Below are 27718 nucleotides of genomic sequence, written 5' to 3' on the forward strand. Positions count from 1 at the left end.
CCAGACACAGCCCCTGCGGGAGGTAGAGTGCATGGTTGCTACCCGCTGTCCCGAGCGAGGTCCCTTTTGTTCCCCCACCCGGAAGGAGACCACTGCGCCTGGGGAGTACAAAGCCACGGAGGCTTCCAGACCCTGCAGTCGCCTGGGTCCTGGAGATGAGCCTGGGAGGGGGCACCAGGCAGTGAGAGGACCAAGGCTTACGTCCTGTGCCGGGCTCTGGGATGGCAGCCACCACAAGGAGGGAGAGCCAGTCCATCACCCACTGCCCATCCAGGAAGGACCATGCAGCCCCCAGGGCTTGGCAAGCCCATACCCCTCACAGGCCTGTAGCCCCACCCCTACCACAAACACCCCTCCAAACACATACACTGTCTCTCCCAGAGTTTGTGTTGTCCCCTGGGAGTGGGTCCCAGGAACACTGAAATAGGAGCAGGGATCCCAAAGGCAAGCCCTATAATCTTTCCCTTTTGCCAGTGCCCAGCTCTTCAGGCCCCATCGAGCCATTGGTGGGGCCTTTGACCCCTTAAGGACAGAAGCCCAAGATCTCCCCCATGCCCCACCCTGAAACCCAGAATCCTGGAGCTGTGCTAAACAGAGATTACACACCAGAGTCATTCCAGACCTGCCTCTGCTGCTTACAAGTTAAGGGCCTTGGGTGAGTGCGCTACCCTTCGGGGCCTCAGTTTTCTCATCTGTAAAATGGATATCCTTAACAGTCCCTGCCTTGGGGTGGGTACAAGGACATACCAGGCAGCAGAGCCCTGGCTTGGGGCCTGACATACAGTGCGTGGAAGTTGGCTGTTATCCCTGTTGTAATTACTGTGTGCTGACCCCTTTCCTGGCTGAGCCTTTGGGACAGCGTTTGATCCCAGCAGAGAGCCATGCAATATGTGCTCACTAAAGCCAGGGACATGAACAGGATGGGTCAGCCCGGGAATGCTGCACCGGCACCATCAGCAAACATCATGTGTCAGGGAGAGCTTGGCAAGGCGCCAGCCCATGTTTTCCACGTGGTTGGCTTCTTGGGGATGTGAGTGTCTATTCTTGGTGGGGCTGAACTCTCAACCTGGTTCCTCCTCCTTCTTCTCCAGGGGATGTTGGGCTAGGCTGATCCTCCCCATCCACTCCTCCTAACCCCCTTTGCAGTTGTCCACCATCATTAGGTTCCTTGCAGCTCAGGAGGGGGTATCTGTGCCTCCACTCCACCCCCAGACTCAGACTTGCCCAGATAGGGGTCTCCCCTCCCTTGGGAGCATTTCTGCCCCTCCTCAAGGCATGTGGGGAGCCCTGGCCAAGCCTGTGGCAGCGGTAGGTCCTCCTGGCCCCCGCTGCCTGGCTCCCTGCTCAGTGGTCAGCTGTGCACGGGGCTCGGCGGGGCTCAGGCAGGCTGCTCTCATCGTCAGCGGCCAGCCTCGCTCCAAGTGAATTAGCTGGTCCTCAGGGAGTGAGCACCGAGGCCTGCAGGCTCCTGGCACCGGCCCATGATTCACTCACCACAGCCTCACCCCCACCAGAGGCTAGCGGCATCCCTGCCCCCAGCCCACGAGGCTGACTGGAGGCCGGGGAGTGGGAGGCTGGTGCCCAGAGCAGCCCTGGCTGCCTGTCCATCTGACCCTATCATCCTATTAATCAGGCTGCTCCCTGCTCCCTCAGGTGACGCCTGCCTCCATCCGCTGGCCCCTCCCATATGTAAGCCTGGTGGCCCTGGACCCACACCCGGCCCTGCTAACACCAACCTGGCCTGCCCCACCAGGCTCTGTCTCCTGCTCCCTTGTTCCCTGGGCACCTTGAGTGACCCGAGGGAAGCCCCCTCATCCTTTTACTCCCTCCCTCTGTGCCTTCCTGCCCCCCTCAACTGAAGCCTTGGGATCCATTTAACTGGTCTTGATGAAAAACAGAGGCTCTGCCCATGTATACCAGGAGGCTCCTGGTAATTACGTGGGGCTGGTCCCTGCCAGCCCAGGCCTGGGCTCTGCTTTAGAACTAAGGTGGAAGGGGATGGTCTCTGCCACAAAAGCCCGTAAGAGCCCACATGCGTCCCTTCAATGACCCCCGTCCTCACCCACTTATGCAATAGGAGATAGGTGTTCAGAAGCAGGTGCTGCAGAGGGAATGAATGAATGCCCTCCCCCACAGCAAATGTGATGTCTCTTCATCAACTCATGTGACTCACATCTTGTCAAATCTCTCTGGCTTGAAAACTGTCCCACTGCAGCTACAGAGTGGAAAGCACCCACATTTCAGGGCCAGAGACCTGAACTCCAGGGCCGGCCTGTTGTCTCTGAGCTGGATGATCACTTCTCTGAGCCAGCAGGTCCTCCTGGTCATGTGGGGCTGATCCCTTCCCCCAGGCTGGCTCTGGGGATTAGGGGCGTTATGTCTTATGCAGAGAACGCAGGACATAGAGATACCACCCAAAGGCAGCCACAGAGGACACCCTCAAAGTGCTCTTCCTGGGGGGCCTCCCTAGCACATATGTGTGCAGTTTCCCCTGTATTGTTCTATTATCCTTGATGGCTGCTCTGTAATTGCTCTCAAACGGTTTCCTCATAGTAAGTAGCATCTGCAGGGCAGTATACAGTTTACAGACTGTAACTTTTCCCTCATCCCCTTATCACCTTTACAAAAAGAAACTGAGGCTCAGAGAAGTTAACTGACTTCTCTAAGATGACGCAGAAGGAGGCAGAGCTCACCCCTCCCCAGGCCACTGTGTCCCCAGTTCCAGGCGGGGAAGGGAGGCAGAGGGAGAGAGGAAGGCAGGAGGCGAGGAGGCTACCTGGGACCTGATGGCTGATGGGGAGGTGGGCACTGCTCTAGGTGTATGCGTGTCCATGCAGGAGTGTGTGCTTGCCTGTGTGTACAAGTAGGTGTTTAGGCTGAGACCACGTGACTCCTGAAGGAGGCTTATTTAGGGATCATGCCTCCCAGGGTGTGATATGGGACTAGGTTAGTTCCACAATCCCTTTCTGTTCTTGGGTTTAGTGACTTAGAAACTTCTAGAAAAAGACTGAGCCAAATGAAATACGTGCACTGGAACTGAGGATCCATTCTCACCCAGATAAGGCTGCATTATTAGCCGTTTGTGTGATTTGCTTATGTTTGCTGTTGTTGTTTTGGTCAGAAAACTGAGGCACAAGGGAGGTACATGGACTTGTCCCAAGGGCACAGTGAAGGTGAGAATGGGAGACGGAGACAGCAAAGCAAGGGGCCACAGCGGGGAGGGCTCTGCCAGAGGAAAGGGGGTGCAGCAGGGAGGCGCGATCAGCAAGGAAGGCCTCCAGTTCACCTGGAGCAGCCTCCTTATCTTGAGTCCCAGCTCAGAAGATGCCTCCCCTGGGAAGTCCTCCCTAACTGCTTAGGCAGAGCTTGTCTGCTCTCTCCTCTGGGTCCTCGCTGCTGCGGCCCTTGTCACACTCAGTGTGGACCTTCCTGACTGTGCCTGCCTCCCTCACTGGCTGATGACCAGGGCAGAGAGCCTCTGTGTACGTGTGTAGGGGGCATGTACATGCGCTAAAATTTGGGAAGGCTGAAAAATACAGAAAAGTACAAAGGAAGATAAAGCAAACACCTGTGTACCTGCAGAGTCCAGCTTTGTGCCCCAGCCCTTAGATGGGAAGGATGCTGGCATGACTGCAGACATACAGGCACATGCTCATGTCTGCACATGTGCAAACACACATCTGGCCCACACTCATGAAACATGTCGCTAGACATGGATATATGTTCATGGTTGTACTTACAGTGCATGTGCACACCCATAATTGGGAGGCCTGGTCCAGAGAAGAGAGAAGCTGGGCCAAGGCCAGGGGTGTGCCTGTCTGCTGAGGGTTTCCAGGCCAGCAGCAGGCCTGTCCTCGGCTGCCATTCTCACTCTGTGCTTCTGTCTTGATAGGGAAGGCAGACTCCCTCATCTATGGGGAGCCCACAAGTGAGCCACCAGGGTGTGGGCTCCCTGACCCTATTTCTGGGGTTTTAGGCCGTGACACTTGGCTCTTCCCTGGCCTTTCCTACTGGCCCCTCTGCCTCTTCTAGCCTCCAGCAGCCCGGAGGCAGCAGGCAGCCCTGACTCCTGGGAGACTTACACACCAGTGCAGCCACTGTGGACTGATAAGGACTGTGTCGCCTGGGAAGGGGGCCTGAGGGCAAGGATCAGAGTCTTCAGGGCAGAACGGGGTGACCTCAGGGCTAATACCACCAATCACATTGCCACAGCTTCCTAAAAGGCAACAATCATGAGTTTTGTACACCAAGAAAAGAACTTATCACCAAGTAATAATAATAAAAGTTACCAACAAGCTCTAAGTTGTGGGTTGTTTTGTTATTGAGATGTGAACACAATGAGTGCCGCCCAGCGTCCTGGAAAAGTTCAAATGCTCCCTGTTCTCTGCGAGCAGTTCAGCTCTCTCCACCTGACCCCCAGCTCAGCTCCAGGCCCACGCTGGTGTGTCCGGGGCTTCAGGTGTCACCTGGACTCGAAGGCTCTGAGCCTCAGAAGGCGGCTGGGGTTTTGAAGAGGGTCCCTTCCACATTTCACTGGGAATCTGTGAGCCGCTTGGGTCCTGGACGACCCTCAGGAAGCCAGTTCAGGGAGTGAGGGGGAGCCGGGCTGGGTGGTGGCTCTTCCAAGTCTGCCGTTGGGTTTTCCGAGGGACCAACTTGGGCCCAGCCATGGAAGGCCCAGGACGACAGACCAGGAGAGGGGAAGGGGGCTCTGATGCCCCCGTGTTCCGAGTCCCTGCGGCTTGTTCCTGGGAGGGCTGGACCGTACTTCCTTGGGCTGAGCAGTGTGCCAGCACTCAGAACACGCCTGTTACGTGAGGAGAGAGCCAAATCTGAATTATTTGGTGTAAGTACCACGGAGAGGGGTGGCTGTTTTTTCATTCATCCTTAAAAAATGCAATGAACTTTACCATCTCTTGGAAAGTCCCCCAAAAGACAGGAGAATGACAACAGGGAAATGGAGGTGGGATGGAAGGAAAGTGTGAAAGAGGGGCAGCATCACCCAGCTGAGTCCCGGAGAGGGTGGGATGCTGGGAAGGGCTGGGAAAGGGCAGGGGGTAGTCACTTATAAAGCCAGAGCAGGGGTCAAGGGAGGCTGGCGCTGGGCAGCTGGGATGGCGTGGCATGACCTGTCTCCACCCCACCAGCTCCCTCCAGGGGTCTCCATTTCCTCTTCTCTAAAATGAAGCACCTACCTGGATTGGTGTGAGGCTTAAAGGGCAGAACCTGAGAGAAAGTGCTTTGGTTATAAACGGCTCCAGCTTGTTTAATTATTTACCACTGTAGTTTAGGCCTTGGTTCTAAAGTTTATAGAAATACCTAAAGGCCAACAGGAAGAAAAATCCCTGAAGAAGCCGGGCTAAGGGAAATAGGGCAGGAAGTAAGAGGGAAGGGTGAGATCCATCACCCTTGGGATGAGCTCTGGAACCCAGAAGTGCCCTCGGGGTGGGTGCTGGGCTTCTGGCAGCCCAGACAGAGAGGGAAAGGGGCTTGGCTACAAGAAGCAGAGGGTCTGTAAAGAAAAACTGAAACAAGTTATTCAGGAGACGTCCTAGGAAGGTGTTATTGAGTCCCATTTTACAGTGAGAAAACTGAAGCTCACGGAGGTTAAATCTTGCCCCAGGACCCACACGCGAAGTCACAGGAACCCTCGTCTGATGGGCTCCTGCCTTCCCCCACAGGAGACAGCAGAGGGACCTGAAGTTTGTGCTCCTAACCCCCAGGCCACAGTGCCCTGCTGGTGCTAAGGCCAGAGAGAAATTTGTCCTGTGGGTCACTATAAAAGGAATATTGTGCAATGTTGTGTTTCCATAGTCCAGAGCAAGGCCACAGTCAGTGGTAGCCTGGAGAAATGTTCAAGGCATTGTTACCAATTGTCTACTGACGTCACAAAAAAGCTCAATGAAACAGCCTGGGAGCACTTAGTTTTCAGTTGGCTAACTTTCTGGTGAGCCCTTGGCAACAGACTGTTGCAAAATGCCTTTCCCTCCCCTCCACCCCGTCACCATATCCCACCAGAAAAAATTTTGCCTCACAACCAGAAGTCACTGATCTGGGAAGGTTTCTCTGCTCTTTCTGCAACCTGAGAGATGCCTGCTGGGGGATGAGGCCCTCAGTTAGTGAAAATAAACTCCTTATCAGTCAACAAAGGAAAGCCCAAGATCCTGCCCTTGACCTTTGAGGAGGTGGGGGTGGGCCCAGGCTGATGGGGGTGGGACTTCTTGTGACCAGTGACTTTTCCTTTGAAAGCCGGGGCTGCACCTGGACTGAGCCATGGACTCTGGGCAACACCCGCCCACTCTGTGCCTCAGTCTCCTCTTTCGTAAGGTGGAGACAACAACCTCCTCATAGGATTGAATGAGTTAATGTGGGTCTAGAACTCAGAACAATGTCTGGCCCAGACTTTGTTCAGTAAACAGGAGCTGCCATTCTCACCCGGCCTCTCTGCTGTTCATGTCTCAGTGTCCTGGGTTATAGCTGTATCACTTGCTGTGTCCCTGGTGGGGCAGGTCTGTGGGGTTCTAGCTCAGTAGCCATGCCCCAGGGTGGAAGGGCACATTTGGAATGAATGTCTCTGCTTGGTTGGGGCAAATCAGGTTTCAGAAGGGCCCTCTTCCCACTGACCCTCCAGCCCCACTTTCTGTTCACGCGCATGCCCAGCTTGTTTCCGTGTTGGAGCTGCCCAGACTGTCCGGCCCCTGCTCTCTCTCCTTTACTTCTTACCCTGACTCCAGGCTCTTGCGAAGCCCTACTTGCTCCAGGAAGCACCCCAACTCATCTGGGCTGCCCTGGTCTTTGAATTTTGAGAGTTGGTATCAGCCAGGGCCTGAGTCAGGCAGTGGAGGGAGGGTGGGTGGCATGAAGCCCCAGCAGCCGGGCCAAGGGGGGCACTATTCCCACCAGGGGCCCTTCTACTGGCAAATCAGGATTCTATTCTGGGTCGCAGTGTCTCCATCTGTAAAATGAGGCTCTTTCCCATCCTCTCCATCTGCAGGGTGCTTATCTTGCCATAACTGTTTGAAGTGTGTTCAATTTTTCTCTTCTCTTCTGGCGTGGAGCAGGCGTGAACACCCGGGGCTGGCTCAGTGGCACGTCGGGCCCAATTCCGAGCAACTGAATGGTCATTTCTTGATGAAGTATAGTCAGATGTGTAAGGCACTGGGCCACGCCGAGTGGGGACACAACCAGACCTGTACCTGCTACCTCCAGCCTGCAGGGAGGGGGACACTTACACAACATGCCCAGAAATTCCCTCTCACTCAGCCTGCATGATGGGAACAAGGTGGGGAGGGTAAAGAGACTTGCTTAGAAGCAGTGTCAACCAGCCTAGCAGTGGATCCCCCAGTCCCTAGAGTGCCCCCTTCCCACTGGTGGCCTTCTGAGGAAGAGAGGCTAGGACTGAAGAGAGAGTGTGGAGAACCACCACCACTGCCAGGTGACAGACTTCCAGGACCCTGAAAGCTTTAGTAACTAAGCTGGGGTTCTCAGCTAAGGATTTTTTTTCAAATTTTTTTTGGTTGGGGAGGAAATTCAGTTTCTTTCTTATTTATTTTTAGAGGAAGTACTGGGGATTGAACCCAGGACCTCAAGCATACTAAGCATGTGGTCTACCACTTGAGTTGAGCTATACCCTCCCCACCAGGATGCTTCTTTACGCTCATTCTTCCCTGCTTGGAGAGCTTTTCATGCAGGCTGCTTATGAAGGTTAATCATTAATTTCTGATTTCCCTTTTATCTGTATTCAGAACACATTTTACTTCTGTCATGAATGCCCCTTGTTTAATAGTAGTGGTCACTTTTATTTATTTATTTGGGAGGGTGGGGTTTATTTATTTATTTATATTTTTAGTGGAGGTACCAGGGATTGAACCCAGGACCTCGTGCATACTAAGCATGCCCTCTACCACCTGAGGTATACTCTCCCCCAAGTAGTGGTCACTTCTGAACATTTTATCATCCTGAGAATCTTAATTGAGGAAATCTCCAACCTAACACATGAAGCTCAGGAGGAGACTGATTATGCCCAAGGTGATCAACAGAGTTTGGCCATGACACCAAGTTTGGTGTTTGGTGTCTTGGCCAAACTCCAAGCGCAGTGGCCCTGTGAACAACCCAGGATGGAGTGGGGACACACAACCATGCTGTCCTCTCCCTGGGACCTAGACCACGTTCTTCCCTCTGTTTAGCAAGCGGAGAAACTGAGACCTTACCAGAAGCCAAGTGAATGGGGAGGTGCCTGGCCGGTGCTTTTGAGGTAACACCCTTCAAGCACCTAAGTGACAAGAGAGAGTGGCCTGTTCTGGAGAAAGCTGCAGAGAGCCAACAGATGGTCACAATTCCAGGCCTGGCCACAGCGCAGCACGTTGAGAACACGCCCCAGCTGAGGAGGCCCGGGGAGGCTCTTAGCTCAGGTGCGGGAGCTCTGGCTTTCCTCTCGGGCTATCAAGGCAGGAGCAGCTCACACTTCCCTAGAAAAGATGCTGCCACCTTCTTCTCCTTTCCCCGGAGAGGTTTGAGTTCTGGGGTGATGTTTCAGTTCTGGGGTAATGTTTCATCCAGTTTTGAGATTTTCCTGTAGAATAGTCCAAGTGAGAGCCACACTTTTTTTCCTCTGTGCGATTCTCAGAAAAGCTCCTGGATGACACAACACTGCTGAAAGGAAGCTGAATCTCTCCCCCAGTTCTATAGACCCTTGTTCCCACCTGAATCTGGAAACCAACAGGATTCCCACAATCACGACATCACTGCACAGCGCAGCTGAGAGCCCTCCCCGGTGGGTGCGAGAGGTCCTGATAGCCAGCTTGCTCTGTGATCTTCGCTAAGCCCCTCAGTCCTTCTGCTCTGTCATGTGCAAAACAAATGCTCCCAGTGTTACCTCGGCTTCTCCATGGCAGAGAGGCAGAATCCAAGCGGGGAACTGTTTTTGGATCGAGGGCTATAGGACCCTTTCTCCTGACAGTGTGTTAAAGCTTTTTTGAGAAATGTCACATTTACCAGCATGTGAATAAGGACTGGACCAGTGGGAACAATGTGTCCATGTGCCCAGGGGTTTCCTGGTTGTAGCATGAAGAGTTCTGGGTCCTGGAACAACCCAGACAGTTGGTCACCTTGTCTGTACTCCCTTTAGTGTGAGAGAGTGAGCAAATCCTGGCTAGTGGTGTGTCACCCATCCCATATACCTCCCCCCAAACAAGCCTGGGGGTGGCTTCTCCACCAGAGCTGAAGGAAAGGTAGAAGAACTATCTGAGCGTAACAGAGAAGAGGAAAGAGGAAGCTTCAAGATATCAAAGAGCCTGCCTCTCCCAACTTCAAGCTTACCTGGGCTGGGATTTTTGGCCTGCCTGGGGCAGATAAATCCTCAGCTGGGGTCTGCTCTTGGCTCTTGTTTTGTTGGGTTTCCACGTGGGGTCGGGTGGCAGGAGGGGACAGGTGTAGAGATGCATAGTTAAATGCCTCTTCATGGTCATATAGGTGTTTAACCTCCAGGTGCACTGTCTCACAGGCACTCCCAGGCAGGGTGACCAGGTGTGTCCCCGCACGTGTGCTCCCCCAACGGGCACCTTCACCTGCTACGGCGATGCTGGGCCCACGCACGCACAAACGGTAACCAGAGCTTAAGCCAAACACCCACTCGAGCTACGCAAATAGGCACGCACTCAGGCAGATGGATGCAGGGAAGAGGGACAGGGGAACGGCACAGGCGCAGAAGATTCTCGGAGACATGAAGGCACGAGTGTGTTCAGAGGGCGTTAGGGGCCGTGTACACAGCACACACACCTCCCCCAGCCTCCTCAGCTCCTCTCCAACCAGGATTCCAGTTTGGTATCCGTTGATGGCAGACTCTGAACTTCAACAGATGTTCCCCACCCTCTCCCTGCCAGGCAGTTGCCTCTTGGGGTGGCCAGACCTGTGTGGGTACCAGGGCCTTCTGGCATAGCTCCCCGGGAGGATGGGCAGGCCCAGGCGTGCTGCACCAGAGAGCAGGCGTGTGGGGGAGGCTCTTACACAATCCCATCCGGGCTCGGCAGGGCGGGAGAGTTGAAAGGCCTCTGGCAGCTCCCCAGGCTGTGATGCTGGGCAAGGAAACCACAGCCTGAAACTCCTGGGTTTCTGAAGGCGGGAGTTTTTTGAGGCCTGCTCCACTCAGGCTGCCTCCCAGGCTCTGTCATTCCTCTGAGGCCAGAGGGGCTGCCAAGCATGTTGGGCACCAAATCATAGGCTTCCAGAAACTCAGCTAGGCTGGTGCCCTCATTTCCCACCGAATATGGGAAGAATTTGCTGAAGACATTGTTCCTTTGTCCAGAGTCCTGCAAACACTGTGAAACCAACCCACTTAGGTACAGACAGCAGCTGGGAAATAGGGTCCTGAGAACACTGATGGTTTTTCTGGATGTGCCAGACCCTATTTTAAGCACTTTGTGAATATGAACTTGTTCAGTTCCCACCATAACCCTGGAAGGTAGGTACTATTTTTGTCATCTCCATTTTTTAGAGGTGAGGAAGTAACTCTCCCAGTTTTACACAGCTAGCATGCGACAGGGCTGAGATTTGAACCCAGGCAGCTTTACCAGCATTTATTTTCTTTCTAGTCTTTTGGGAATCAAAACTGTGAGGTGACCAATTAGGAATACACTGGAAATGGCTTAGGAGCAAGGGTTGCAAACAGAAATGCCTACAGGGCCAGGCAAGTGAAATAAATGCGTGACTCAGGCCAGCAGTTGTTGTCCAACTGAGACTGGGTAGGCAACCCAGAGGTGTTCTCAATGCAAATTCCCTATAAACAAAACCTGCTTGGAGGCCATTTGGGTCCCCTGGCTTAGAGCAACTCTAACCTAAGTGCAGGGCACCTCAGGCTGTAAACAAAACTGCAACAGGAAATGCATGCAGTCAGGGGCACACCAGTTTGTCTTGGGGGGTTTGAAAGGCCACAAGAACAGCAAAGGGCAGAGGTGCATCAGTAAGTGTAAGTGACAGGGGACATGAAGAACAGCCTGTTCAAAAGCAGCAAAGGAGGTGAGGGGTTGCCTGTTACTGGAGGAATGAGGCTCGTTACAGCTTAAATAACTCCTCCACTCATGAGCTGTCAAACACCACACTCCTGTGGTGAGATGGTGGTCCAAGGCCTCTTCTGATCCATGGCTCATCTAGCAACACAGCTCCCTCCATTGTAGGGTTTTAGCCCCAGCCTGGTCACTGATTCACTTGGTTACTCCAAATCCCTTGCTATAATCCCTTGGTCTGCTTTCTTGACTTGTTAAACGGAGAGTGACATCATATAAGAGTTTGAACCTATGTATTTGCCGATTTTCAATTCGTTTTGACCTGTAAAAACATCAGTCTCCTATGATTCAACCCTGTAATTGTCCTACCTACTTTGCAAGGTGCACAGAATAAATGAAAATGCTTGAAGCATGAGCCAAAGGTTCACTGCCATGTACACAGCAGGTGCTCAGTCAGTACTTGGTGAAGGTAAACGCTGGTTCTAGAACCAGGTGGGCATGAGCTTTCTTTACCCACTTCTAGCAAAGTCAGCTGCACGGGGACAGGGTCAGGCAAAGCAGTTCTTAGAGGGAAATTCACACTCACCCAGTTCCTCCCTGGATATTTGCTCCCCGCTTCCCAGCCCTAATGGCCAGAATCTAGAACAGTCATGTCCAGTTTTCAGCTGTAGACACAGAGACAACTGCCCAAGGCCACTATCCAGACAGGGAAGAAGACTCAATCGCTTAAATATAGCACAGAACAAGCTCTCACTGCATCCGGGTTTTGTGGGCTAAACAATCCTCTCCACGGTAACCAGAGTTTAATGGATGAGCGGCAGATAGAAGGCGCTCTTCTACCCTATTTATGATGTCGCAGAATCCCTTCACTACTTGGAGAATGTGGCACAAAGGCTCGCGGCAGCAGCGGCCAGAGTCCCTTCCTCTTCTGGGGTGAACGGCGGCCCCAGGTCCGCGTCGCAATAAAGGCAGCTGGCGGCGGGAGGGAGGGGACCGAACAAAGGGTTTCGACGCGTGGTCCTCAGGGACACCACTGCGAGTCCCTGGGATTGGCGCGCGCCCCACCCTGGGGAGAATCCCACCTCTAGCCACTGGGGAGCCCTTGGGGCAGGGCAGAGACCCAACGGGCGCCCCCTCGGTCGTCGCGTACCCTGGACAGGATGGCGACTGCCAAGTAGTGGGACGGGGCGCGGTGCCCCTGCCCAGAACCTGCCCGACGTTTCTCCCGGCCAAAGTACAGGGAGCCCGGGCTTCTCTCTCCCCAAAGGACAACTCGCTCGGGAAAGCCACCACAAGCCAGCAGCCAGACTGGCAGATGTGAACCGAGATGCGGGACTGACGCGCGAGGCATAGGCAGAGTGGGAGGGGGCCCAGGCCCGGGTGGCACCCCAGCAATCCGCACCCGCTCCCGGCTGGGCAGCGGAGTCCGGGGTCCCGGGAGGCAGCTGGGCGAGTGCGTGATGAACTCAGTTGGGGGGTCTCGCGGTGGGAATGGGGTCACTTGGCCCCTGACCTAAGAAAACCAAGAAGAGCAACCTACTCAGTCCCTCCTCCCGCCCCTGACTTCAAGCACTGCTGGCCTTGGCGTCCATCCTTCCTCCATGATCCCAGGCTCCGGGTTTTCTCCATTCCCAAAACGGCGGCCTCAAGAGACAGACAGCGGAACCTGCCAATGGCAGGACGCAAAGCGTCAACTTTGTGTTCGCCCGCCACTCTCAGCCAGTGTGCGCTCGCTTCTCCGGAGTCCCGCCTTCCGTGTCGGGCGCCCCCTTCTGGCTACACAGGGATGAACCCTATCTGTAGCCATCTTGTGTGTGGCACGGTTTTTTTTTGAGGGGGGGGAATCTTTCCACTTATTTTAATCTTTCCTCCCACACAGCTGGTTTCTTAGTTCGATAGCCAAGAGCGGTGGTGATAAGGAGGCTGTAGCCTAGGGTTCTAGGATCGTCTGCGTGAGATGGGACACCACGTCACGCCACGCTTGCCAAGTCCAACGCCATCTTGAGTGTGGCATTTTTGAAGGTTCCCTTCTCGGGGCTTCGCGTGGTTCCCTAAATAGCGTCCCGAAGTTCAATGAGCCCCAAAGGACTAGCCCAACTAGTCTAAGGGACGATTATTTTCCCTCAATAGCCCTTGCAATGAATAAGTTCATGTGCCCTTGGCAGCGCCTTAAGTGGGGTGGGAGAGGGATTCGAAGGCCGGGCCCTGGAAGGATCCCAGAAGCTGTCGCGACGGCCGTGACCGCTCGGGGCAGGCGCAGTACAGAATCGTGAAATGTGGGGACCGCTGTTTAGTTAGACGCCTGCGGGCTGTTTTGCTCGAGGGCGGAGCCCACACCGGTCCTCGAGTCCCCTCGACGCACGAATTCCCCACTGTGCGTGCTTGGCACGGAGCCCACTCGTCAGCTGGCTTAGGCGGCAGACACCGGGGCTGGTGATGTGCGACGGGTACATCTCTCCAAAGACTCGGGGAGCCCGGAGCTGTGCAAAGGGGGTGGACGTAGTAGAGGAAGGGACGACCCAGGTGCGCGGATCCTGGCCTCACGCCCTCATCGCTCATCGTGGGGCTTCCGCTGACTTGGGCTAGGGCAGTTCTTGGTGGCATATTATAAGGGGCGGGAGGTGGGCATCTCCAAGGGCACAGTGTAGAGCACCGCCCCGGGCGAGCACAGCCCAGCACCCGGCCTTCCCTTCCCCCTCCTGGCAGCCGTCGCGTGCGCCGCCCGCCACCTCCTCTTCCCTCCCCCTCCTTCCGAGCAGCCGCGGGGAGGGGTGAGGACTGGGGGCTGGGCGGGCTGCTTTGCCGCGTTTTGGCTTTCTGCGTCAGCAGCCCCAGCAAAACAGCAGCGGGAGCGCGCCCCCGGAGCGCGAGCGCGCACCCCTCCCCCGCGGCGTTGGTGCGCCGAGACCCGGCAAACTCAGGCCCTGAATGACAGTGCGAACGGCGGCTGCGCAGCGCGGGACGCACCAAGGCACTGCCGCTTTAAGCACGCTTGCCCATTGTTCGGAATCGAGCCAATGAGCGAGCGCCCGCTCCCTGCTCTCAGCCAATAGCATTCGGGCAAGGGAGGCTGAGCGCCGCCCACTAATCTATATTAAAGGTTCTGGCGCCGCGTGAGTTCCCCACTGGCTGCTCTGAAAAGCCATCTTTGCATTGTTCCTGTGTCCGGCTCTCCGCTCGCCGCAGCCACCTCCGCCGCGCGCCTCCTCCGCCGCCGCCGCGGACTCCGGCAGCTTTATCGCCAGAGTCGTCGAACTCTCGCTTTCTTTCTAATCCGCTGCATCGGATCACCGGCGTGCCCATCATGTCAGACGCGGCCGTGGACACCAGCTCCGAGATCACCACCAAGGTGAGGGTAGACGCCGCCCGCCCCTTCGGGGTCCGTGCGCTGCCACCGCCGGAACAGTGTTTGGCGCGCGGCAGCCGGGTGCCCCGAGTTCTCTGTTGCTCTCTTCTGCGGGGAGCCCATCAGCCCCCGGCCTAGGTCCCCAGGCAGCCCATTCTTTGTGTGCGGGGGAGGGGGGCGGGAAGAGCCGCGGGAAAATGTGAAGCCCGTGGAGGAGTGGGCCGGGGGCCCTCGGGGACCCGGGTGGGGGAGCGGGAGCGGAGGCTGAGCGGCTCGAAGAGAGGCTGCTCCACAGCTCCCGAAACTTGTTTGTACTCGTCTAAGTGGCGGCGGGAGGAGAGGGGCCGGGCTGGGGGTCGTCGGCCCGCGAGGCTCACGGAAATAACTTTGAAACTCGAGCGCGTTTAGAATCGGAAGTGTTGGGGGGGAGCGCGTGTGCGGGCGTGGGTCTGCTGCCGGCAGTGGCGGCTCCGCGGCGAGCTCCCGCCGGCGGCGCTGCTCTTTGTTCGGCGCCGGGCCGCTCCATTTCGCGCCTTGCAGTGGGTCCGAGGAAGCTTATCTGGAGTAAGCTATGATAAGGCTGAGGGGGGCGGCGGGCCGCGACGTCGGTTGTGTCCGCAGAGGTGTGAACTCTTCTCCGCCCTGGGCGCCCTCGGGGAGGCGGAGGTGGGCATCCTGGCGGGGAGTGTGTCGGGAGCAGCCGCCCAGCTTCAATAATTCACCAGCGGCGCCGGGCTTGGCTGAGGAGGAGGCGAGCCCACGCGCCGGAGGGGAGGAAACGGAAAGTGAAGGAGCGGCGCGCTGGGGCGATGATGGGCGCCCCCCGCGGCTGCCCAGGGGCACCGAATGTGCGGCACCTCCGGGGACTACGCGGGGGAACAAAAACCTGCGGCTGCAGTTGGCTCGTTGCGGGGTCGAGCGGGTCTCCAGGGGTTGTTGGGGCCCGGTGCTGCAGATTCATTACCCTCGGTTTTGAGGTTCTGCGCCTTTGGCGCAGCTCTGCTACTGCGCGCCGCGTCGGTCCCGCTGCCTGCCCTGGGGAGTGTCTACCATCGGCGGGAACTGGGCGCTTTAAAGCAGGGTCGCTTTTTTATCCTTCTGCCTTGGTCCGCACCGCGTTCCTGTCCCTGCGGGGATGGGGGCGAGTCACCTTGGCGTCTCCTTAACCCCTGTGGCCCTGGCGTCACCTTTGGTTCTTTCCCAGGGGCGACTCCCCGGAGGAGCGGAGCTTGGGACCCGGATCTCCGCAGGGGCTCCCTCCAGCTTTTTCTGGGCCCTGCCCGGGAACTAGTTTGGAGGGGAGGGTCGGCCCTCCCCAGTGCGGTGGTTCGATTTCCTCCAACGTGATTTCCCGCTTGGAGCAATAAACAGCCCACTGGAGTGTGTCTCCGACGGCCTCGGGCTTCGGGACTGAAAAAGCTCCGCGGACTAAGGGGTGGCCTCCCGCGGGACTTTGCCCGCCAAATGCAGAGACGTACTCCCGCGTATCTAGGCCTGTGCGCGGAGGAAGCAGGGACGTCCAGAGGCCCAGAGAGACTGGCGAGCAACTCGCGCGCGCTCGGTGGTGCGAGTACAGCCTGCGGACTCCAGGTCTCCAGGGTCAGGGGCGCATTCGGCGGCCCCGGGCCACGTGCTCCGCGCGCGCAGTGCGTGCGGAGGCCCGCGCGCAAAGCCCGCCGGGCGGGGGTGCGCGCCTGCGCGCCTCGACCTCCCCGCCCCCACAGCTCCCCAGGGCTTCGGCCGCCAGGGGGCGGGAGCGGGCGGCGCCGGGGTCCGCGATGGGCCGGATGGGGAGGACTGGCCCGGCAGGTGCCCCGGCTGAGCGATCTCCCGCACCCGGGCCTCTCGACGCCTGTTTGTGTTGGTGGCAGAGTGCCGCGCCGGGTGGAAAAAGTTACGGGGCTTCGGGGTTCCCGTGGCGGCTACTGCTTTCCGGAACTCGGGCCGTGTCCGCCTGGCGAGGCGCTAGAGAGGTTGGGAGGGAAACGGGGCGCTCTGAGTGGCGCGCCTTTGGGACGAGAAAGGCTTCGGGCCCAGGAGAGCGTCGCCTGAGCTCGCGCCCATTTCCAGGCAATGGTTGGCTATCTCCTGGGACCGTTGTAGGGTATGGGGGAACTGGTGTGATTCGGGTTCCTTCAGAAAACCTGCGCTTGTCAGGTCCTAGGGTACCGTGGGCCTGGAACTTGAGTTTGGCTGCGGGGCCCCGGCTAATGAGGCGGCCTCCCCAGTTTTGCCTGTTAGCTCCCTCCCATTCCCTTCCCGGGATGGTCCGCCCACGGGAGTCCTCCCGCAGTGTCAGGGTCCTCCCCTCTTACCTTATTTATGGCGCATACCTGCTGTCTTCCAAGAAGGATTTGAGAGGCGGAGCTCCCTCTGGTTGGAAACAAATCTGTAATGAGTGTGTCAGTGAAGTGTTCCGGGCTCGTCTGCCCGGCCAGACGGGTTTCGGGCTGTGGTGCCACATGGCTCCTTTCCTAAGAAGCATGAGTATGGGGCCGGTGGGAATAGCTGTAGTGGGCCTCCCTTTTTAAGTGTGTTTTTAAGGGTTGAAAAGTAGGATAAAATGCTGACCACAAAGACACTAAGTATCCTGTGTAACTTAGGCTTCTTAAGTTTGGACATCCAGATCAACACTGCGTCATTCCTACCTGTAGGCCTGGGAGCCTCTGCCAGCCCTGGGTTGCTCAAAAAACTTACTGGTTCCCTCTTCCTTTTTGAAGGACTTAAAAGAGAAGAAGGAAGTTGTGGAGGAGGCGGAGAATGGGAGAGAGGCACCTGCTAATGGGAATGCTGTGAGTGTTCACTTTGCTCATGACCCTCTAGCAGCTCCTGGGCAAGATTTCTTAGATTTTGAGCTTAATCTGTGGTGGGGGAGGAGGTCGAGGCCTTGCACAGTCCTGCGTCAAGATCTCCTGTTGGAGATTCAGGGGTGCCAATTAATTGATGGTCTCTTGGGTGGTCTGGTCTGTAGAGGCATGGCCAAGGTCTGGAAGAAGGGATGGGGACAGAGTGATGCTCTGTCGTTGTAAATACTGTGGTCTGCTTTCTGTCGAGGAGAATGAGGAAAATGGGGAGCAGGAGGCCGACAATGAGGTAGATGAAGAAGAGGAAGAAGGTGGGGAGGAAGAGGAGGAGGAAGAGGAAGGTGATGGTGAGTAGCCTTGTCTGTGTACTTTCCCCTGGACTTCCAGCAGATGGGGAGGAATTGGGGGCTCTTCAGGGGTGGGGGCCAGTGGACCACCTACAACTGGGCTTGTACCTGTAAGGTCAGCATCTTCCTTCTTGCTTTAGGCTAGTGATGTGAAGCTGTGCCCCACATGCTCCACACTCAGATTCTCACTCCCACTGGAGAGAGCCCTTCACAGACAGATCAGTTGGTTTGGCTTCTTTGTGTGCAGCAGCTTGGGCCCTCTTCCCTCTGAAAATGAGACCCCTGTGGTGGGTAGGGTGGGTACCCTGACTACCCAGTTTGTCAGGCAGCAGAGACAGATCAGGGGCACTCAACCCTGGCCAGTCTGTTACTGGCAGATTGCCCAAGGAGCTGCGGTCGTCTTGTCCCCGTCCCCATTTCTGGCTGCCCCTGGGTTGGCTGAGGAAGGCAGTGGTTTACCTGGGCTTTATTCTCTCCAGGTGAGGAAGAGGATGGAGATGAAGATGAGGAGGCTGAGGCAGCTACGGGCAAACGGGCAGCTGAAGATGATGAGGTGGGTCTGGGGTGAGTCGGGAGAGGGTTGGAGTCTGAGGCACAAAAACTGGAGGGGCTGGTGGGATTTCAATAGTTGTAGTTGGTGTGATGTGTGGTCCTGAGTGGTTCCCTCCTCATCTTGAGCAGGAACAGGAACAGTGGGCCCAGCCTCCCAGAGCTCTCGAGGCCCCCGAGGCTGCTTGTGCCTGGGCTCTGCTCTGCCAGCAGGAGCTGAGGCTGGTGGGTGGGCCTGGTAGGTTGGCAGGGACCTTGACAAATCTTTCCCTGCCCAGGATGACGATGTTGACACCAAGAAGCAGAAGACTGATGAGGATGACTAGACAGCAAAAAAAGGAAAAGTTAAACTTAAAAAAAAAAAAAAGGCCACCGTGACCTATTCACCCTCCACTTCCCGTCTCAGAATCTAAACGTGGTCACCTTCGAGTAGAGAGGCCTGCCTGCCTGCCGCGGGCAGCGCCACCTGCAGATGACACGCTCTCCACCACCCAACCAAAACCACAACGTGAATTTGCAACAGGGGAAGAAAAAAGAACCAAAACGTCCAAGGCCCTGCTTTTTTTCTTAAAGTACTTTAAAAAGGAAAATTTGTTTGTATTTTTTATTTACATTTTATATTTTTGTACATATTGTTAGGGGTCAGCCATTTTTAATGATCTCGGATGACCAAACCAGCCTTCGGAGCGTTCTCTGTCCTGCTTCTGACTTTACTTGTGGTGTGACCATGTTCATTATAATCTCAAAGGAGAAAAAAAACCTTGTAAAAAAAACAAAAACAACAACAAAAAAACAATCTTATTCCGAGCATTCCAGTAACTTTTTTTGTGTATGTACTTAGCTGTACTATAAGTAGTTGGTTTGTATGAGATGGTTAAAAAGGCCAAAGATAAAAGGTTTCTTTTTTTTCCTTTTTTTGTCTATGAAGTTGCTGTTTATTTTTTTTGGCCTGTTTGATGTATGTGTGAAACAATGTTGTCCAACAATAAACCGGAATTTTATTTTGCTGAGTTGTTCTAACAAAACTGTCTCGAGCCTGATTTTTGTTTTGTTTTGTTTTGGTTTTTTTAGGCTTTCTGGGGAGGGGGCAGGGAGGGAGGAGGGAAGGATCTTAACTCTGGCCCTGGCCCAGCTGTCCTTCTTGGGGACAGTGGATTGAAAACAACTGGGAGGGGTGGGTGACCATGGTGGTCAAGGACTGAGCTGCTGTTGGCTAGTGGGATATGGTGGGGGCACTGGAGTTACCGGCTAAAGGGGGAGCCGGGTTGGTAAAACCATGTCATTGGGTTCCCTGGAAAGAGGTATATACACAGTTACAGGCACTTGGTGGGGCTGCCCTTGGTGGGTCCTGAGGGTGAGGTAGGGGTGGCACAGGCCAAGTGTGAATCCACGTCCAAAGATATCAGGGATGCCGCCTCCTAGTGGGACAGCTGATGCGGCCTTCAAAGGCCTCACTGGGTTGTCCTGGCCACAGAATGGCTCCCCCTGGTGGTGACATCTGGCACCTTCTGGTCTCCAGGACTTCTCTTCCAGGTCACTAGTGTAGCCTTGCCCTGCATTTGCTAATCTCTGGCCTCTAGGAGAAACAAGTGACTTGGTTAGTTGAGGTGTGGGCCACCTTGCCCTTTGAACACAGATGGAGGTGGTAGGTGAGCTGTTGATTTTCAGACAAGTGAGCAGTGAGAGCCGATCAAGTGACCTCAAGCTTGAACCCTCAGGTGACATAAGAGCCCTCTAAGAACCTTCTGGGGTCCACAAATCTTAAGCCCCCTGCAAGCACCATAGTGTGGTTGTACCTTCTCTTAGGGGTCAGGGAGAGTTGAAACAGCAGTTCGGGTGCTGGGAACAGGCTTCAATTTAAAGGTAAGAGAGGCTGCAGGACCTACCACCTCTGCTCTTCTGCCACTGCTGGCTGGGTGATGCTGGCCTCTTTGTCCCTCCTAAACATGGTCTTAAAGAGGCTTCTCTGGTGTCAAGGGGTCTAAGTGAGATAATCATGGGGGTGAGGAAAGGGAAGGTCATCCCTACTTCTTTAGGGATGTTTTCCTCAGTCTGGAGTACCTCTGAGTCTTGCAAGAGTGGCTGTGGGCAGAGGAGGGTGTAGGGACAGAGAAGCCATGTACCCTCCCCACCTCTGCCCTCTAGCACTGGCCATGTGGGGGTTCCTTGCCTAGACAGGTGGGGGCACATTACTGCCTATGACAAGAACGAGCCATTGGGACTCCAGCCCCTCCCAAGGGGAGGAGACTGGGTATTTCATCTATACCTCCCACCCCATCCTGATGTTCCTCCCTTCCAGCCTCTCAGGCCTCCACCATTTGCATGAAGGAGTCATCTGTCTTCAAGATGCCAAGTTGGGGGTTGGGACGAGAGGAGGGGCAGATGTTAATAACCAGGCACCCGTTAAAACTCCTTAAGGACAATCTGCTATCCTGGGCCACTGATAAGGGTGCTCTGAGCACAAGGACAAAGGGACGTGACAAAGGAGGGGGAGCTTCCCTTGGGGCGTTGGCATTGAAGCTGAGACTGGTATTGGGGTGTTGGCATTGAAGCTGAGACTGGTAGGGCCAGGAGGATGAAGAAAAGGTGGGGAGGATGAGCCGTGCGTGGGCATCCCTCACGCAAGAGGTGACGGAGGGCGCATGGGCAAACAGGGTGGCCAGGGACAGGCATTCTGTGAGCCAGGTACCGAGGTAGGATTTGGGGAAGCCATAGAGGTTTTAAATAGGAAAAATCCCTGGAAAGCACTGCAGTGACATTTGCAGAGGTTGGGGTGGGAAGTGCTGGATTGAGGGGAGATGCTAGGAGGGAGAGAAACGGGTATATTTAAATTATCACATGGGATAAAATGTCTAGACTCAGGGATGAATTGGATGTTGGAGGCAGGTCCCACCAAGGATCCCAGACTCAGTCCTGAGCCCTCCAGCCCAGGGAGAAGTCTTACCATCTGGAAGGTGCAGGGGATGAAGGTTTGGTGCTGTGTGGTGGCCTCACTGCTTTTGAGGTAAACTGTCAGAGGCTGTTGGGTGCACAGGTCTGGAGGCCTGGGCTGGGCCAGGGGAATCAAGGATGAGGTGTGACCAAGGTGGGCCAGGGAGAGGGCAGATCAAGAGAGAAGGCTGGTCATACCAGGGAGCCCACCAAATTGGGTTCAGTCACTCCGTGGAAGTGAAAGCTCCAAGACAAGGGCCCCTCTCCCTCTGCTCCAAGCTCACCAGCCACATCAACCTCCTGTGTCCATGGCAGGCTTTGTCCTCCCTCAGGGCCTTTGCACTTGCTTTTCTCACCACAGGAATGCCTGACTCCCAGACTTCTCAGGACTCACTCCATGTCAGGTCTCAATAGGAACATGATTTCCCCAAGAGGCCTTCCCTGGTCCCCAGTCTAAAGAAGGCCCGTCCCAATTCTCTCTCTTGGTCACAGCAATTTTCACAATGTGAGCATGTGTGTTTATCAGTTTGTGTGTTTTTTTGGCTGTCGCCCACTGAGGTCAGGGGCCACGTCTGATTCACCAAGTTCTCCAGCACCTGGTGAGTATTCTGTCCATTCCATTAATTGGTTCATCCATCCATCCACTCACACCAAGGGTTCTCTCTGTACCAGGCACCGTTCTAGGCTCCAGAGATAACAGAAATGGGCAGGAGACACATGACAGGGCACCTCCTGGTGGTGGGACACCATTCCATACCTCACTGTGCCTACACTCATGGTTTCTGCCAGGTGCCCACGCTCTGGGAGGGCCTGGCCCTTCACAGGGGGTGTAGCCTGTGGAATGTGGAGTGAGGACTCAGTATGGAGGCCTGGCTGCCCATCTCACATCAAGCTGGGTCAAGGTCAGATCAAGGCTTTGGTAGGAGGGACCCTCTGACCCTGTGTGCCCATCCCATGTGTCTGCAACGCTGTGCTGCTGCCCCTCGAGGCAAGACTGCCCAGCTGCTTTCTGTCTTGCCGCTCAGGGCAGCTCAGTCCTGCAGATGTTCCCAAGGCCCAAAGCCCAAAGCCAAGAGGGGGTTCCTGAGGCGGGGGAAGGGGTCCAGAAAGACCACATAACAGACAGCATACGGAGCTGGGATCAGATCTAACCCAGTTTGGAACTACAACCCCCCAAACCCCCAGAAAGGAGGCCAGAGCCTTAGTAAGCCTTGTACAGAAACAGACATGCAGATATGTTAATATGGAGCAAATAACTGGACCTTGCTAGGCCTCAGTCTTCTCTGCATTAAGGGAACAATAGCATGCGGCTTGTGCCATGGCCTAGGGCTGCCTTTCATAGGGTCCCACATCTGTGCTAACTCCCTGCACCCCCCAGTAACATCTGCATTGCCTCACCCCTCTAAAGATTCGGCTTAGAACAGCCCTTGCTGCCTTCAGCAGAACCCACTTTTCTCTAGTCCTGAGCTTAGTACAGTTTATCACTGCCTGGTACGTGGCCTCAGGGTCCAGGGTCACCTTGATCCTAGTCCCAAAGTCTCCAAAAGCAAGAACAGGGTGCCCAAGGAGCCCAAGCTGGAAGATTTGTGAGGAATGGGCGCCCTCTGGTGGACATAGAGGAACTGCAGGGGCTCCCTGTTTTGCTCAGCTCAGAGAAGAGCTCTTCAGTGGGCCCTAGCCTAGGGAACACACCCCCAGCAACCCCCACCCCTCACAGCAAGATCTTCCTCCCTCTCTAGCCAGCACCCTGGTCAGACATAAGAGTCAGTGGTTATGCCCCATGCCTTCCCTCTGGGCAGCTGATGGCCCATTTCAGGGACCTGGTTTCTTGGAGAGGAGACCCCAGGCCTCCCTAGAGCCAGAGCTGAGGCCAGGATCAGCTCCTCTGGAGTCATGTGCCTTCTCTGGGTTCTGGCCCCTTGGGCTCCCCCTTGCTTGGTTCTGTTCAAATGCTTAGTGTGCGCAATGCCCTCCTAGGGTAGGCTCAGCTCTTGGCCATTTCTGGCCCTACTATAGGACTCCTCACAGAGGCTGCTGCCCTGAGTGTGGCCCCAGGGCCTTCAGCTGCTTGGAATTGGGGGTCAGGCGTTCCCACCTGCACTCTGAAACTCAGCTGTCTGCCAGGCTGCCCCAGGCCCAAGTGCCAGAATCCAGTGCTGTCTCCACATCTCCTTTGCTGGCCAGGGGTCCAAAGGCTTTCTAGATCCCGGTCCTTCCAGGGCCCTGATGCTCGGCCTACTTTTGCCAGCTTCCTCTGTGATCTCCCTGTCCTGGACACAGGCTTGCCCTGTCCTCAGGCCCCTGGCCACTTCTTGGTCCCCTCCTGGTGGATGCTGCTTCATGAGGATGGAAACCATGGTAACAGCTTTACTTGGGGTAGTCCAGTTCTGCAGTGTGGCTGCTTGTCCCTCTCAACCTCAAGTCTTTGAAGGCAAGGGCAGGGCCAGCCAGGGAAGGGGCCAGGGGAGTCCCCAGGCCATCCTCTCCAGAGACCTCAGCCAATGCCACAGGGTCTGGTCTGAGCTTAGAGAGGTGATAAAAGCTCAAATCAGGAAATATGGCTGACATATTCTAAGGCCGCCTGGAACATTGACCTTATATACTGGGTGAATGGTATGTGTTATTTATGGAGAAAGCCTAGCAGCCAGTGGCTGGCTGGTGTGGATTCCATAAAGTCCTGAGCATAGCCAAGAACCCAGCGTGGAGGGTATATGTCCTCATAAGCTCTCCATCAAGGCTGCTGCCATAGCAACAAGAAGTGCCAGGTGGTCACTTGGGACAACCTCATTTCACATGCACCCATGCTGGGGCCCAGCTGTGAGGCTTTTGGCAGGGAGCAGATCCTTTGTAGGAAGGAACTGATGGTGAGGATTCCAGAAGGTACTGGGGACATCTGTTGTTTTTGCCACCAGCAGCCATCCTGTCACCCTTCTCTTGGCAATAATCTAAAACTATCCACTTTGCCTCCTGGAGAATTTCCTCTCTCCCACTCTTAAGCCCCACGGACAGGATATGACTTAGTCTTGGCCAATCAGTGCCCACGGTCCCCCTGAGACATACTGACTGGCTCAGAGCTGGCACATGACCCAAGCTGGTCCAATCAGAGTGAGCTCTGGAATTTTTGACTGAGTTGCTGGAAAGGAACAAACTTGGGCCTGGGCCTTGGGCCTTGAACTCAGGCAGTTGAGTGAGAAGCTGAGGCTGCAGCCCATACAGATAGGACCAGAGTTGAGCCAAGAGACAGAGGAACCCTAAGTTCTGATGACATTGCTTGAGCCCCTAGTCTAGTTGTGCCTGAAGCTAGAACAATCTCTGGACTTTTAAATTATACAAATCAGTAAATATCTTCCTAGCTTAGGCTGGTTCAGGTTGGGTTTTCTGTGGTCTCTGAGTCATACTAGTAAACAAGAGACTACAAGGCTCCAGGCTCCAGTGTCCAAGGCCAACAGGGCCTTCATGAGCAGACAGCTTGTAGAGGGAGGGCATGGAGGTGTGGGGGGTCACGTCTCTGGTGGGGGTTCCGGGCTGACAGGGAACAGATGGAGGTGAATCAGCCTCAGAGAGGCTGTGAAGCTCATGGCTCATCTCTCAACAGAACCAGAGTACTGCTCGACTCATGCCCAACTGGGAGGGGGTGGCCCAGGGCCATCGGGGCTGCCCTCCTGCACCCCTGGCCTGGAGCCCCTCTTCCCTCATCTGCAGCCCCAGGGCTCTCTGACCCACTGAACCTCCAGTGTTCCCACCCGGTGCCTCACAGCCAAGCAGTCTCATTGAACTAACTCGATTGCTCTGTGAGGCTCCTGGGTAAGAGGTGGGATCCTACACCGTTATGCAGTCTGGTGCCTCCCAACTGTCTCTCTGCTCTAAGATGTGCCTAAGAGGTGAGATCTGTCCAGTTAGGAGAAATACTGGGTTAAACAACGTTAAAAGTGTTTTCTTTCTACAGAACTCAGTCTTCAATATACTAAGAAGTCTCCAAGAACAAGGTTAAAATGCAGCTCATTCCAAACTTATTTGAGCCAGATTTTTTTTTTCACAGAAAGCCTATTAACATGTTGAAGGACATTCATGTCCACAAAAAGCTGATCTTGCACAAGGACCATCACCAGCGCTCCGGGAATATTTGCTGAACTAAGCAGATGATGGGAAAGGCTTCCTTAGGGAACCAATTCCAGTCTGGCTCTTAGAGCCCTGCATGGCCTCATGCAGGCTCCCTCGGCTGCAGGTGGTCTGGGGTGTGTGCTCATGGCAGTGTCCCTTGTCAGCACAGCCCAGGAGGTGACTGGTATCAGTATGTCAGGGGACAACAAAGGGTGGAAACTGGTACAAACCTTTCTAGAAAGCATTTGATCCTATATATCAAGAATCAAAGAATATGTACATACTTTTTTGACATAGAAATCCATCTGCAGTGCCATTCTGAATCCTAGGAAAACTTCTCCTTCTCGGTTTTTCTCTGGGTCCTTCTTGCCAGCCTTCCCACAATGTCCTGAGTCTGACTCTTGTGGTTTCCACTAGAACCCGGGGCCAAGGCCTGCTGGACAGCAGTGCTGGGCAGTCACCTAATTTGGAAGGTGCTGAGAAAGGGTGGGTCCCAGTCACATGGGAAAGTGATGGTGGATTCTACAATCCCGATCCCTTTGTCAACACTGTCCCTGGTGAGCTGCTCTGCCAGTCAGCCTCATGGTGAGCATCTCCCCAGGAAAAGCTCATTCCTCTCCTTGGAGACAGTGCAGTCTGAATCCATCTTAAGGACAGAACATTTACTGACTGTGGCACCAAATGGGTCTGCTTATTAGGTGGGTGGGCTTCCTGTTATCTTCCTGCTCTGCTCAGGGGCCTGCCAAAGTCACAAACAGTGACTGGACTTTTACCTGGTAGTCCCTTGTTATGCAATGACATTTTTAGGACACTCCCAGTGGCTACTTGCCTCCCTGGGAGGCCAAGGAGGTTTTCCTCTGCAAATGATTGTGTGCCTCCTCTAAAATGCCACCATATCCACAACCGAGCTCCTGGAAGTCTGTGCCATAATGATACCACTTGAGCCTGAAAACGTTTGAGGATCACTATGGTCATAAAACCACTGCAACATCATAAAACGTCTACTTTTAAGCAACTGTGAACCCTCCAAGAAAAACCATAGCCTAATTGTACCAAATGCATTGTAGATCATTGCTGAATACAAACCAATTAAAATAGAGTAACAGTTAGTAGACAATCTGCCAGAAGACATGATATGGATTCTAATTCTGACCAAGGGCTGGGCCCCAAGAAACCAATGTGTGTGACCAACAATGTACCATGAAAGAAAAAAATGACCATTATTAACTTCTGCAATAACACAAAACAATGAAATGAAATTCCAGTTCTGTAAATAGGTAGATCAGTCACGTACAGCTCGATTCCACCAGGGTGGCCTGTGCACCATTCCGAGAGCATATAGATAGCTAAGGATACATACTTTAACCCAATGTGAAGGTAACAATTATAATATATATGAAACATTCAATAATTTTGTTTATCTTCTTATAATTGAGAATAGCTATTTGGGGGATGATGTGAATAAACCAAGCCACTTAAGAAGCCATTCTAAGAAATTTGAGTAAAATGCCTTCTTTTACTTTGAATACATTTCCTTCAATAAGTGCAAGAATTTAAAAGCATTCCAAAAAACCACGAGCTGTCTCACAGTTCAGAGCTGAGTGGTCAATACCCATGTGGTGGTGGTGGTGGGTTACTAGACCAAAGGAGATAACTAACAATTCTCTTCATTAAGTATTAGGTCCAAAAACCTTAAGTATTTATTTCCCAACTTAGTGGCTGTCATATTATTTCAGAAAAAGCCACCTAAATTAAGAGAAAAAACATGTTTATTTCATTTATAATCACAATGACTTACTAATGGGGTGTGTGTGCCTGTTGGGCACTGCACAGCTTCTCAAATCTTGGAATCAGATTAGACACTACCCCTCTCATTTCCTGGTCACATCAGTTTTGAACAGTGTATGACAGATGTCCCATTCACTGCATTTCCTTAAAAAACTACAAGATCCTATGGCGGCCCTGTGAATTTGCTGCAGTGCCCTGGGGTGTCTTGGTGGGCAGTTTAGAAACCAAATGTATTTACCAGATTTCTGCTTCTCACTCCACTCCACTGCATCCCTCAGTTTATTCAAAGCTATAATCAAAGTTGCTCAGTTTCAGACCAAATAAAAGCACCAAAAAGAACTGCTAAGCCATTTTATGTTTTCCCTTTGAGAATCATTTAACAGTGCATTTTGAATGCTGCAAAACAACAAGTCACTAGCAAGAAATTCTAAAAATAAACTTGACAATGTGGAGGGATTGGTGATCAGATGCACATCTTGGGTCTGCCTCTGGTTGTAATGTGAAGGGTAAATCAGAAGGGGAGGCCATGCCATCAGCTGGACCGGTCCCCGATGGTTACAGGAACTGCGGCAGGGGCCGTGGGGATGGAGGACAAGATGGGGGAGATGTTTATGACAATAAGTCAATAGGCCTCTGTCTATTGGATCGTGGGACAGCCCTTCCTCCCCACTAACCTCCAGGAAGTGAGTATCTTTCCCCCACACCTGGGCAGATGTTTCTACTCACTCCTCCCATCCAGGCCCAGGGGTGAAGGAAAGCAAGGACATCAGCCCTGGACCTCTTCGCCCTGCTTCTTCATCATCCCTCCTCTCCATCCTTCACCAGGTGGAAGGGACAGGCTTTTCACTCCTC

General features: G+C 54.4%; 1 protein-coding gene across 2 annotated transcripts; it reads left to right on the top strand.

Annotated features, from left to right (window-relative positions):
• Positions 1-13469: 13469 nt before the first annotated feature.
• Positions 13470-19071, top strand: PTMA (prothymosin alpha). Of its 2 annotated transcripts, XM_015242313.3 has the most exons (6): positions 13470-13523; positions 14101-14349; positions 17067-17138; positions 17401-17497; positions 17977-18050; positions 18325-19071. In XM_015242313.3, the coding sequence occupies exons 2-6, from the start codon at positions 14305-14307 to the stop codon at positions 18370-18372; spliced, it is 336 nt and encodes a 111-aa protein (XP_015097799.1). In that variant the 5' UTR covers positions 13470-13523; positions 14101-14304; the 3' UTR covers positions 18373-19071. The 2 variants fall into 2 exon arrangements, with proteins under 2 accessions (XP_015097799.1, XP_006207958.1); XM_006207896.4 differs by lacking the exon at positions 13470-13523 and having other exon boundaries at positions 14103-14349; positions 17404-17497.
• The last annotated feature ends 8647 nt before the right edge of the window (positions 19072-27718 follow it).

This window comes from Vicugna pacos, chromosome 5 (genome assembly GCF_048564905.1).
Source record: "Vicugna pacos chromosome 5, VicPac4, whole genome shotgun sequence".
NCBI classification, from domain to species: Eukaryota; Metazoa; Chordata; class Mammalia; order Artiodactyla; family Camelidae; genus Vicugna; species Vicugna pacos.

Coding starts and splice junctions, on each gene's coding strand:
- PTMA (XM_015242313.3), top strand. CDS start 14,305: ATGTCAGACGCGGCCGTGGACACCAGCTCCGAGATCACCACCAAG. Junction 17,498..17,976: donor GGAGGAAGAGGAAGGTGATG/GTGAGTAGCCTT, acceptor TATTCTCTCCAG/GTGAGGAAGAGGATGGAGAT. Junction 18,051..18,324: donor GGGCAGCTGAAGATGATGAG/GTGGGTCTGGGG, acceptor TTCCCTGCCCAG/GATGACGATGTTGACACCAA.